Here is a 12,915-nt window from a genome sequence, read left to right as displayed (position 1 = left end):
CTGTGTTTGGATTCAGCGGGTTGGAAAATGGATGGATGGATAAACAAAGCACTGTTTACTCCAGAACATGTAGACCAATGTCATTTTCTAGAACAGAATAGAACATTCCAACCTTTGATGGTCCGTGAAGTACAGGAAGTCATCCACCCATGAACTTGATTATGTAAATGTGTACTTTTTTGTTAACGAGTAGAGAATGCTTCTATCCAATTCTGTTAATGCAACAATATACTGTATGTATATATTTATTTTTAATTATTTTTATTTCGGATGTTGTCAGAGTGCTATACCAAGAGCTGCTGCCTGTTTTACCTGTGTGACACGTTCTAATTTTATTACAAAAAAATGTCTCAGGATGGCATTATTCACATTATTGCAGAAAATTGTCCGTATACATTTCAGATGATTGCAGTTACCTTAACTTTTTCTATAATAAAAGTACTACATATACAAAACACAGTATTCTCTGCTTTATTTGTCAATATTTCAATCAAACAGTCACATCACTAGCCCACATTAAGAACAGTAAGTTTGTTTATTCGATGTATAAATGTGGTAGTGCAATGATCTTGGCAATGATGATTGCACAAAAGTACTTATTGTATGCCTGTCGTGAAACATTTGGAAATCTCAGAGCATGGGAAACTGTCATATCATACATGTCGAAACTGTCCATGTGCGTAATATACACTGCCTGGCCAAAAAAAAAAGTCGCCACCAAAAAAAAAGGTCACACACTCTAATATTTTGTTGGATCGCCTTTAGCTTTGATTACGGCACGCATTTGTTGTGGCATTGTTTCGATAAGCTTCTGCAATGTCACAAGATTTAGTTCCATCCAGTGTTGCATTAATTTTTCACCAAGATCTTGGTAGAGTCTGACCACTGCGCAAAGCCTTCTCCAGCACATCCCAAAGATTCTCAACTCTGGAAAAGGGTAAATCTGGACTCATCAGACCACATGACCTTCTTCCATTGCTCCAGAGTCCAATCTTCATGCTCCCTAGCAAATTGAAGCCTTTTTTTCCGGTTTGCCTCACTGATTAGTGGTTTTCTTACGGCTACACAGCTGTTCAGTCCCAATCCCTTGAGTTCCTTTCGCATTGTGCGTGTGGAAATGCTCTTACTTTCACTATTAAACATAGACCTGAGTTCTACTGTTGTTTTTCTTCGATTTGATTTCACCAAACGTTTAAGTGATCGCAGATCACGATCATTCAGGATTTTTTTCCGGCCACATTTCTTCCTCGAAGACGATGGGTCCCCACTATCCTTCCAGTTTTTAATAATGCGTTGGACAGTTCTTAACCCAATTTTAGTAGTTTCTGCAATCTCCTTAGATGTTTTCTCTGCTTGATGCATGCCAATGATTTGACCATTCTCAAACAGACTAACATCTTTTCCACGACCACGAGATGTGTCTTTCGACATGGTTGTTTAATAAATGAGTAGCAACTCATTGCACCATTTGGGGTTAAATAACTCCTTGCCAGCTGAAAGATAATCGTCCATGCAGTAATTTTCCAATAGGAGGTTCGTACCTATTTGCTTAGTGAAATCCAGGTGGCGACTTTTTTTTTTGGCCAGGCAGTGTATGTGCCACTCTACTTGGACTGCTCTGTCTTTTCGTGGACTATAACTGGGGAATATGCAGATAAACTGTTTGTTTGATTGTCTATTTTTGCATTATTTATTATTGATCACTTGTCCATACTGAAAGAGCCTGGAATGATGTTAAGCACAAGAGGCCCGACTACAATGACCTTTGAATTGGGGTCTTTTAAACAATGGTACCCATGTCTCTCTTGGGTTGGGTGAATGTCATAATTACACATGGAAATGAAAACAGTGTAATTAGGACAACTGTTACAGGCAATTTGACTATTGTGGGATATGGCCGGCATGTCATCCCGGCCAACACCCCCAGGCCGCCAGGTGGAGCCCTTCCTGCAGCATGGAGGTGCCCTGAATGCCAGCAGGGAATACTGGACAATGTAGTTTTTATTCTCAGCCCTGTTGGATACCTTGGGGCCCACTAGAGGACACTGCAGGGAGGCACAGAGACTATTTACCTTACGCCCAGGAAGTACGTCAGAGTCACATAGACAAAGGGAACGATGTGCTTCCTGGGTGAAGAAAAGAAGGATTTTTTAATCTGACCCGGAAGTGTTCCAGGTCACATGGACAGAGGGGGTGAAACGCTTCCGGGTCAAGGACTATAAAAAAGACAATGAAACACCAGAGCGTTGAGCTGAGCTGGGTGGAAGGGTGGCAACGCGTCTGGGAGTGGAGGATTAATTGATTATTGATTTATTATTGTGTATTATATGAGTATAGTGGAGTGTAGAGTGCTTGGTGCACATTATTATTATAAAATAAAGTCATATTGGACTTTTATCTGGTGTCTGACGTCTGGTCTGAGGGTTCAAGGGGTCGACAGGGCCTCTATCTTTCACACTATGTAATGTTATGTTATCACTATATGGCCCGTCACGAGACTCAGACTGGTGATATTTTCCAATAGTTTAATGTCCAACTGTGTATTTTAAACACCTGTGAAAAGTCAGCCCTTTATCTGGTCCAGCAATGTGTGTGTCTGGAGAGTTATTTGACATTTTTGGATACCAAGTGTAGTCTGCTCTGTATTATCCATGTTACAGCCTTTCTGTTTTGAGCAATTGGATAATGTACCCAAAATTCCACTTGGCACCTGTTCGATTCTCAGACTCAAAGCAGAATAGCTTGTATTACCAACAATGGGTTTTTTACCCAAAGCTAATAGCCTCCACTTTTGATTTTTTTTTTTTTTTTTTTTTAAACTCTTACATTTTGTCAGTGGGCTTCGTTGCTGTTTCAAATAATACTTGCATATTTTAAGCAAAATATCTCACTGACAGTTGTTGTCTACACTGATGGAAAATTAACCTCTGGACACAGAAGCATGGGTGGAAAGGTTCCACATTTAAAGTAAGATTTATTTCAGTTGAAATTGCTATCCAGTAGTCTGACACTAAAAGAATGTTTTTGTTTTATTGTGAGAGCCAAATCCTGAAGTAGAACATTGCTAAACTGTCATTCATCCAAGTTCAAAAAAGAACATTCGTTTGATATTAAAGATGGTATGTTAAATGTAATAGTGTGTTTTATTACACTATCTTAGTGAAAATGATAGATTAGGTTATATAGCCTAGAAGTAATGTGAGCTTTTGAAATGAAGGACAAAATAAGAAGTTATGTACAAAATAAAAATATTTTAAATGTTAAGAATAAACAAAGTTTAAAACTGGGACAATAAAAACAGTCTTCAATGTCAATATTAATTTTGGCTGAGTGACTTGCGAGTTATCAGACTTAAAATTTAGCAAGTTTAATAAAATCTTTAAAATTTAGTATTATGCTCTACACTAGGGGGCAGTTTTGTAATATCATACACATTTTTCTACACTTGCCTGGTAGAACAGGAAAGGCGATCAGTGTTTAGTCTGCACTTGCGGTCTCTGTATGGCCAATTCAGACCCCATGGACTTCCTGGAACATGTGTAAGCAATTTAGCAGCAGACATTTATTTCTTTGTTTTACTGCATGGCTCTTTGAGAAAGTGTCAGAGTCTGGTTATGGGCTGTCTGGATCATGTCAGAGGCCACAAGGATCAAGTTCATGTGACAAACCAGACTGAGGAAGGATGAGGTTGGGGAGGTAAGGAAACTGACCTTATCTTTCAGCTGCAACAAGTCAAAAGGCTGCCTGTGAACCAAGGCCAGAAGCTGGGCTTATACTCCAGATACAGCTGAATAAACAACACATTATGCCTTTCTTGGCTCTTGTGTTTTTCATCAACAGGAGTTTAATTAAAGCCATTTTGTGTCTTGAAAATAGGTTCTAATCCTTCATCTTTCCCCTTTCCTTACTTTCAATCCCACAGCTCCATCCAGACGGAGTGACCTTGAAATACTTGGCTACTGCATGCTGCACTGGATGTGTGGAAAACTTCCCTGGGAGCAGTATCTGAATAAACCAGAACTTGTCTTGGAAGCTAAAACAAAGTACTGTGCTCTATATTAAACATTTATAATATTTATAACCTCACCATACATCAAAATGTTAAAAAAAAAAAAAGTAATTTATTAAACACTGTTTATATGGAATTTTTTTTTATCAATTTACATGTGACTACAGTCTTGTATTTATTATCAATATACAGTTTTATGATAAATTATTTTAAGTTTCTGTTTTATAGTCTCCATTGGCATAATTTGAACTGTTAAGATGTTTGTGGTGCTGATTTATGCTGTTCTTCAAAATGTTCATTTCTAAAAATGACATCTATCATAGCTGTTTTCTTCTGCTTAATTGCTTAAACATATCTGAAGACTTATATATTAGAAGCATATATTTCAGCTTTAACTCTTTATATTGATAACTGTTTTTTATTTTTGTTATCACAATGTTTATCATTTTATAAATAATAAGTTCAGCATTTATTTTAAGGGTGCTGAGTGGTTATAAACCCACAGCACTCTTACCCCAGAGATCCATATACATTTATATGAATCTCTGCATGTGTATTAAATTATAAACTCTATGTAAGTTTATCTTTTATGATGTATACAGTCATGTTGTGCTGGTTAGCATAAAAGCTTTAAGGACCTGGGGCATTCCTGATAACAGTGGAACAATTGGAAAATTGGCCATCAGCATTGTTCTAGTTTCTGATGAGTCTTTGTGTTAGAAGCAATGCAGAACAGTAACTAAGTACACTGATTTTATGAGTGGCTCAAAAAATATTTGGGATGGAAAAATTACTCTGATGCTGTAGTGGAAAAGTTGCACAAGCTATTCTATATTCACCAAATCATCTATTTAAGCTTAAAACCTTCAAGGACCTGCAGAATATTTTATTTGACACTGATATCAGTTTGTGTGAGTGAAACTTAAAGTGGTTCCTGATGTATACCCAATGCTGCTAGATTATGGTGAGTTCTGGCTCCTATAATCAAAAGAGCAGGATCAAATGAATTTTAATAAAATTGCAAAGAAACTGTGTTTGAGTAAAATAGCTTATGCTGCATTTCATGAATTTTGATAGTACTTAACATTTTTGTTTTTAACCACTGTGATTTACTGAACCCCAGAAAGAATTTCACCACTGTAACTGAAATATACAATGGACTCTATGAAAAAATGTCTATATACTCACAGGTAAAAAAAAAAAATGCAACATTTTCTGAAATGAGGAAACTCTAGTTATATAGCTTGTGCACAGGATGTAGTGTGTCTATTAATAAAGCTTGTGCCATCATAAAATTATATTTACAGTATTTACAATACCCTAAAACAAATGCAAACACCAAAACTATATGTACATAGACTCAAATATTCTGTCACTCTAAAAGGTGAATATCAGCCTAGATGTGAATTGATTATAACTGCTGAGGATGGTGACTTGCATTCCCTGGAAAAGTAGATTTCCTAAAGAGAAGTATCAGTCTGTTCTATCAGCAGAGTCCAAAGTTAGTTATTTTTAAGAGCAAAACCCCCTCCAGGAGAAGAGTTACAATGAATAGTTACTACGTTAAGAAATGCAGTCAACTATTCTGCTTTGATATTGGCAGAACACGTTTCTTGGAAAATAAACCATGTTTCCCTTCTTGAAGTCTTCTTTTGTACTTATATTTCTTAATGTTGAAATTTAAAAAAAGTGGATCCAAGCAGCCTTCCATATGAATTTATATAGAACAACAAATAACAAAGAACCACACCTAAGACCCCTCTGCATTATACAATTGCTTTCTTAAAGATATAGACCTCTAATTTTTGACATCTACTTTTGAGTAATTAACAGTAAACACAAACCTAATACAGGACACAATACACATGAAATTAGTCTTGTGTGTTTCACCACTACTACCTTAATCCTATAAAGAAACTTTGTGATACCATGGATTGCAACTTCTGAGACATGGTCCTCTTCTGTCAATGGCCACCAGCTCTTTGTTCGGCCTCTCTGCAGAAGTAGGATAACAGGAATAGGACTATGCACCACGGGTATCAAGTAGCGGTAACTGTAAGAGGTGGTCACACAAAACAATGAAGGATTACAGTACAACTATCATTACTGATCATGGTTGTTATTGTTTGTCTTCCTGTTGTCTTTTTTTGTTGTAACATCTTGTTTTCCCATTATTCTCCAGTAAAGAAGTGTTTTTCTTTTTCTTTCAGTATATATAGTAACAATGATGTTGCTAATATGTTTGAATACATGTTACTTTGTCTTCTTACATTTAATAACCCAGTATGTTGATGTCTGCAACTAATGCATCATAATTTGAATATATCTTGATGCATTTTTGTTGAACACTGAGTACATTGTAAGATGAAGTAGTTCATTAGTTAACTTCATCACTTTATACTGTCAGTTAGTCATTTTTGTCCCCTCAGGAAGATAATTATTTGTAAATGAATGTAACCTGCTGAAACCCACTTCACAACTCACTTCCACTGTAGACAAATCACAACTCTCTGCCTACTGGTATTAACCCAGTTGTTGAGAAATACTGCCATAATTAGTTTACTGAAGATCACCTAGTCAGGTCAAGGGGTTTCAAATGAATGTGGTATAAATGCATCTGGAAGATGTGGTAAGTCAGTATGGTGGCCTAACCTACACAATGATAATAAAAGAACACTCCAATCAACTCCATGAAAAGATAATTAAAAAGCACAGGAGTTATAGTTATTTTCCTTGTAATCTAAAATAATAGGCAGTTTTTTGGTTTTTTTTTTTTAACCAAGGTTGTGAATATTTTTATGGTCCAATGAAACAATAAATTTAAAGTTGGCACAAATTTTTTGATGATTAAACTGTTAACACTGTCCCGTCATCTGCCCCTTCTCCACTTCTGAGCCACTACCGTGTAATTTGTTGTGTGTTTTGCATGCATCTCAGCAATACAGGTCTTCATTAAATGCATTTGTCTTAATTACATTTGTTTAAGTTCCATTCTTTGAACTGTCCCTTACCTGTAATAATGTGCAAATATGGTGATTATGTATATTACACTTTATGCTGAACTGTCATGTGATGTATTTTTTTTATTTCTTATACTCAATAAAATATATATTTTTGTACACCTTAATTTCCTTCATCTTTAGACTGATGGAAAAGCTTCCTGAGTCCGTAACACAGATTTCTCCATGTGGTGCCAAATGTGGTGAGTATACTTCTCAAGCAGTTCACAGAAATAAACAGTAGTGGCCAAGAGATAATTAGTGCATCATTCACCGTATTGACAGACACTGTCTATGTGTTATATCATGATAGCATAAAGCAATACCTCCTCTAAATACGAATACATATCTATGTATTATCTATCAGGTGGCGCAGTGGTAGTGCTGCTGCTTTGCAGTAAGGAGACTGTGGAAGATCGTGGGTTCGCTTCCCGGTTCCTCCCTGTGTGGATAGCGCTTTGAGTACTGAGAAAAGCGCTATATAAATGTAATGAATTATTATTATTATTATTATTAGCAAATCCTTTTCAAAATCATAGGAAATATATGTTCTAATATTTTTTTTGTACTGAAATAGCTAAAATGGGAGAGATGATGATTATGAGGGCAACTGGGTAGAATAGTCATCACTAGGGAATTTCTGAAATGTGATTATTCCTTTTTCAAAACCTTGTGAAGAGCACACTGGCAGCTGAACTTCAAAGATAAGGCTAACACATTCATTTAAAATGTATACAATTAGATATTGATATACATTTAATTTATAGATACAGAAACCAAATCAACAGGTATAATGTCTGAATGTATACATTTATTTCATGCTGAAAAAATAACAATTGACAATGAGTGTATTTTAATAATAATAATACATTTTATTGTATTTGTAGGCGCCTTTCTAAACACTCAAGGACACCAAACAATGGATAAAACACAGATTATAAACAAAACTAAAGTACAAAAATTTAAAATCAGATAGAGCAATTGTAATTAAAGAGAAAAAAACATCTTAAACGAGTTTTAAGTTTAGATTTGAAAAGTGAAAATGATTTAATATTTCTAAACTCAGATGGTAGTGAGTTCCAGAGCTGGGGGGCAGAGCAACTGAATGCTCTGCTGCCCATAGTGGTAAGACAGACGATGGGGGCAGTCAAGTGGATGGAGGAAGAGGACCTAAGGGTGCGGGAGGGAATGGCAACATGGAGGAGGTCAGACAGATATGGAGGGGCAAGGTTGTGGTTAGCCTTAAAAGTTAACAGAAGAATTTTGAATTGAATGCGGAACTTATCTGGAAGCCAATGAAGCTTCTGCAAGACGGGAGTAATATGGTGAATAGAGGGGGTTCTAGTAATGATGTGGGCAGCTGAATTCTGGACCAGTTGAAACTTATAAAGAGATTTGCAAGAAAGACAAAAGAAAAGGGAATTGCAATAATCCAGATGAGAAGTGACAAGGCTACGAACAAGGATAGCAGTGGTGTGGGGAGTGAGGGAGGGGCGAATACGAGTAATGCTACGCAAGTGGAAATATGCTGACCGGGAGATGTTATTGATGTGGGACTGAAAGGATAAAGTACTGTCAAGGATGACACCCAGACTCTTAACCTGTGGGGAAGGGGAGACAGAGAAATTATCAATAACAAATGAAAAATTTGGAGTTTTGGATAATGTTGATTTTGTACCAATGAGGAGAACCTCAGTTTTGTCACTATTTAAGAAAATTTGAAGAAAACCAGGAATTAATTTCTAAAATGCAATCAATAAGTGAGGAGGATGGAATGGAAGCAATAAGTTTGCTAGTGAGATAGAGCTGGGTGTCATTGGCATAACCGTGGAAGCTAATGTTATATTTACGAAAGATATTTCCAAGGGGAAGGAGGTAAATAATGAAAAGGAGGGGCCCCAGGGCATCTGAAGTAACAGCGGTGGGTTGGGATGTGAAGGTTTTAAGCTGAACAAACTGGTTCAGATCCTACCTCTCAGTCCACACTCAGTCTAGTGGAGTGTGGGTAATGCCAATCGAAGATAATCTTTTGAGAAGAGTAGTGTGACAAATAGTGTCAAAGGCTGCATTCCGATCAAGGAGGATGAGAATAGTAATAAAACCAGAATCTGCCACCATAAGGAGGTCATTAGTAATTTTTATAAGTGCTGTTCCTGTACTGTGGAGGGGACGAAAACCAGACTGGAACTGTTCATACAGATTATTTTGAGATAAATGAGAATGAAGTTGAATAGCCAAGAATTTTGGAAATGAAGGGTAGATTAGAAATAGGACAAAAATTACTGAAATTAGTTGGATCGGCGCCAGGTTTTTTCAGTATTGGGGTTATTGCAGCAGTTTTAAAAGATGAAGGAACAGTTCCAGTAGTGAGAGAAGAGTGGATTATAGCAGAAATAAGAGGGACCAGAGAGGGGAGGCAGGCTTTGACCAGAACTGTAGGGAGGGGGTCCAGTTGACAGGTGGATGGCTTAGACTTACAGACAAGGTCTGAGATTTCTGAGAAAGTAGGAAGCTGAAAAGAGGAAAATGAGTGAGTTGGTGGGTGAAATTCAAATAAAGTACTGGAGGAATCCGTACCGAGAGACTGATGAATCTTCTGGATTTTTTCATTAGAAAAGGACATAAAGGAATTGCAAAAATCAGTTGAATAAAGGTGAGAAGGTAAAGAATCCGGGGGTTGTATGATATTATTAAGCAGTGAAAACAGTGACTTGGTGTATCCTTCATTGGAAGAAATAATGAGAGTATAATAATTAGATTTAGTTTGGGCAATACAGTCCTCGTAATAAAGTATATGGTTTTTGTACATCTCTTTGTGAACAAAGAGTCCAGTTTTTTTATACAACCTTTCAAGTTGCCGGCCTTTGGCTTTCAAAAGCCAAACTTCAGGCGTGAACCAGGGAGCAGAAAAGGAGAAAGAAACAGATCTAGTTTTTAATGGTGCGAGAGAGTTAAGAATACCATTAAGTCCAGTGTTATAGTGTGAGACCAGTTCTTCAGGAGTGGATAAATTATGAATGTCCATAAGGAAATCGATACTAGAGGAAAGAGAGTCTAAGTTAATATTCTTAATATTATGGAAAGACATGAGACTAGAAAGCTTAGTATTGGAAAGTGCAAGTTTAACATTGAATGAAATAAGAAAATGATCAGTTATGGGGAGTTCATCTACAGTACAATCAAGCGGGGTAACTCCAGAACAGCAAATCAAGTCCAAGATATGTCCTTTGGAATGAGTGGGAAGATCAGTATGCTGCTGGAATCCAAAACTCTCAAGGCAGGATGTAAAGTCTCTAGTAATAGGGACATTGAAATTATCCATATGTATATTGAAATCCCCCAGAAGTATTATGTTTGATGAAACAGTAGATAAGTGTGTAAGAAAAACAGCAAAGTCGTTCAGAAAGTCCGTCCATCCATCCATCCATTTTCCAACCAGCTGAATCCGAACACAGGGTCACGGGGGTCTGCAGGAGCCAATCCCAGCCAACACAGGGCACAAGGCAGGAACCAATCCCGGGCAGGGTGCTAACCCACCGCAGCGTTCAGAAAGTCATTATTTGATTTAGGGGGCCGGTAAACAGTTGCAATAATAGTAGGAATAGGTCCAGTTAATTGACACACGAGATTCAAATGAACTGAAAGCAGGAACAGACAAGGGCAGAACTTTCCACTTCTCAACGATACATTAATGCGAGACCTCCACCACAGCCAGAGCCACGGGGTTGAGAGATGTAAACACACCCCGGGGGAGTGGATTCTGTAAGTTGGGAAAAGTCATGAGGTTGTTGCCATGTCTTGCTTAGACAGAAAAAGTCAAATTTACGATCAGTGAGGAGATTGTGGATGAGAGGCCCCTTTAAGGCATTTTTTTAATGTACCTGCTTGACAAAATTTCTGACTAGCAGCTCAAAATAAGATGGACAGATGAACTAGATAATAAAAAAGCAAATGTTCATTGTTGTTTTGCAAAGATTTGTCTTACCTCTGAAATGCTTTGTCTTTCTGTGACAGCTAGATAATTTGATTACCACTGGTTAGGTGAATCTAGAAGGCCATGCAAGACACATAACTGTTCTCTGCCTTTTGGCTACTTGAAAGGTAATCTCAATTTCAGCTTCCTTTTAGAGCATCTATTTTAGGAAGAAGCTAGAATTGCTTTTGGTTTAGTCAATTGTCTAAGGTTTGCTTACATTTATTAACATTATTTACACTGTTAAAAATGTAATTTTTTTTCTGTACATGTATTTTGGTTATGTATCTGAAATTAAAATATACAAAATAAGGCCTTTAAACAGAAATAGTCAATGCACATAATTATAATCTATTTTAATAAAATGTCTTAATGTGTGTATCAGGAAATTACTTTTGAAGTATGTTGCCATTTCAACTTTCATAATACAGCTTATAAAAATGTACACTTTAAAGGTAGAGTGTGTATCTTGCATATATAGGAAATACAATTTATATAATTACCTGATTCACACAATTCCCATAGCCATGTCAATTCTGGCCTGAGTTGGAAACAAGGTTATTATAGTTAACTAAAATCAAAACTGAAGCTTTTATTAAAAAAACTAAATGAAACTATTAAAGTAGCTGGAAAGACTAACTGAAATAAAATAATTACTAAAAATAATTTTAGTTTTCATTTTTGAATGAATGTTTTTGCTGTTAGTTTTTAACCCTTATAACTTTTAACTCTAAAACTGAAAGTCATCCACCACGAGCCGCCCGCATATATTCATCCAGCGAGTGGTGGCTGGTGATAGAGGGCAGGCGTTCATACAGCATTTGCAGTGACAGAGCAAGCTGAATACACGTGTAAAGCCTGTGGAATAGAAAGCAATTTACATGTCTCCTTTCTTTACACTTGTTGTATTTCAAGATGTAATTCAAACGCCTGAAATCGGAATGTGCTGGTCAACAAAAACTTTACCATATGGACAGAAAAATCACGAGTGAGTAATGTTTCAGTGTATTTCTTAGGTGTGCCTGCTTTTTGTTGACAGTAATTCACCTGCCACTTCACAAACGAAATATAGAGAAAGTATAGTAATCATGTAAAAAATTCGACCTCGACATTTTGATGAATCTTCACGTTTTAGACCTCCTCGAGTCCGAAAATACCGTTTTTTGGAATGATGTGTGTGTGTAAACATGATATCTCAAAAACATAACTAGATAGATGGATGAAATTTGGCATGTGGTTGTTACATCAGAATTGTAGGTCTGTATTAATTTTTGGGCCAAATCCATTAACCGGAAGTGGTACTTTACCTGAACACATACTTGATTTTTTTTTTTTATGCAGCTTGAGTATTCAATTTAACTTTTATAATAATTGTTCAGTATATTATTAATTTGATTTGTTGTTGATGGTTCTTTAATGTACATAATATAATCATTGTCTTGCGGTTTACTCCTCAAATATCCATCCCCATATCTGAGTGCACAAGAAAGTCTAGAGGAGACCACTCCTGATTTTTGAAAATAAAACGGCACTGATCGAGAGACTGTCTAGCTCATCATATAAGATCAGCATATTGTTGCTGACCAATCACTTTTGCTTTAAAAACATCGTTTAACAACGAAGCAATACAAATCTTGTAAAATTCCTGTGTTGGCACCGTCTCTACTGAACTGCAGGTAGGTAGGCAAAGAGAGTCTGCCAAGTGATGAAAAGCTAAACATACTAATGTGTTTTTGTATTTATTCTATATTTATTATTAATTTTTTAGTTCATATTCACAGCTCAAAATACCTGATACAGTATTGTGAAAACAATCCAGTAGCAGAATTACATTTTAAAATATGTCCCCATTTTTTCAATGTTTCTCTCTCTCAAAACAGATAGTTGAAATATCATATTCTTTTTGTTCTTAACATTATCCATATCATACATAT

The 12,915-nt window shown here is 36.4% G+C and overlaps 1 protein-coding gene across 5 annotated transcripts in view; it reads left to right on the top strand.

Moving 5' to 3' along the window:
• The window catches only part of LOC114666252 (serine/threonine-protein kinase VRK2), a 136,400-nt gene that overhangs the window by 75,436 nt on the left and 48,049 nt on the right, over positions 1-12,915 (top strand). For all 5 annotated transcript variants that reach the window (XM_051919621.1, XM_051919619.1, XM_051919620.1 and 2 more), the window contains exons 9-10: positions 3,923-4,043; positions 7,153-7,211. In XM_051919621.1, the coding sequence (XP_051775581.1) occupies positions 3,923-4,043; positions 7,153-7,211 (180 nt within the window). The remainder of the gene's footprint in view (positions 1-3,922; positions 4,044-7,152; positions 7,212-12,915) is intronic.

The sequence above is a fragment of the Erpetoichthys calabaricus genome, chromosome 15 (assembly GCF_900747795.2).
Source record: "Erpetoichthys calabaricus chromosome 15, fErpCal1.3, whole genome shotgun sequence".
Lineage (NCBI taxonomy): Eukaryota > Metazoa > Chordata > Cladistia > Polypteriformes > Polypteridae > Erpetoichthys > Erpetoichthys calabaricus.
This window is presented reverse-complemented; position numbering and strand designations above follow the sequence as displayed.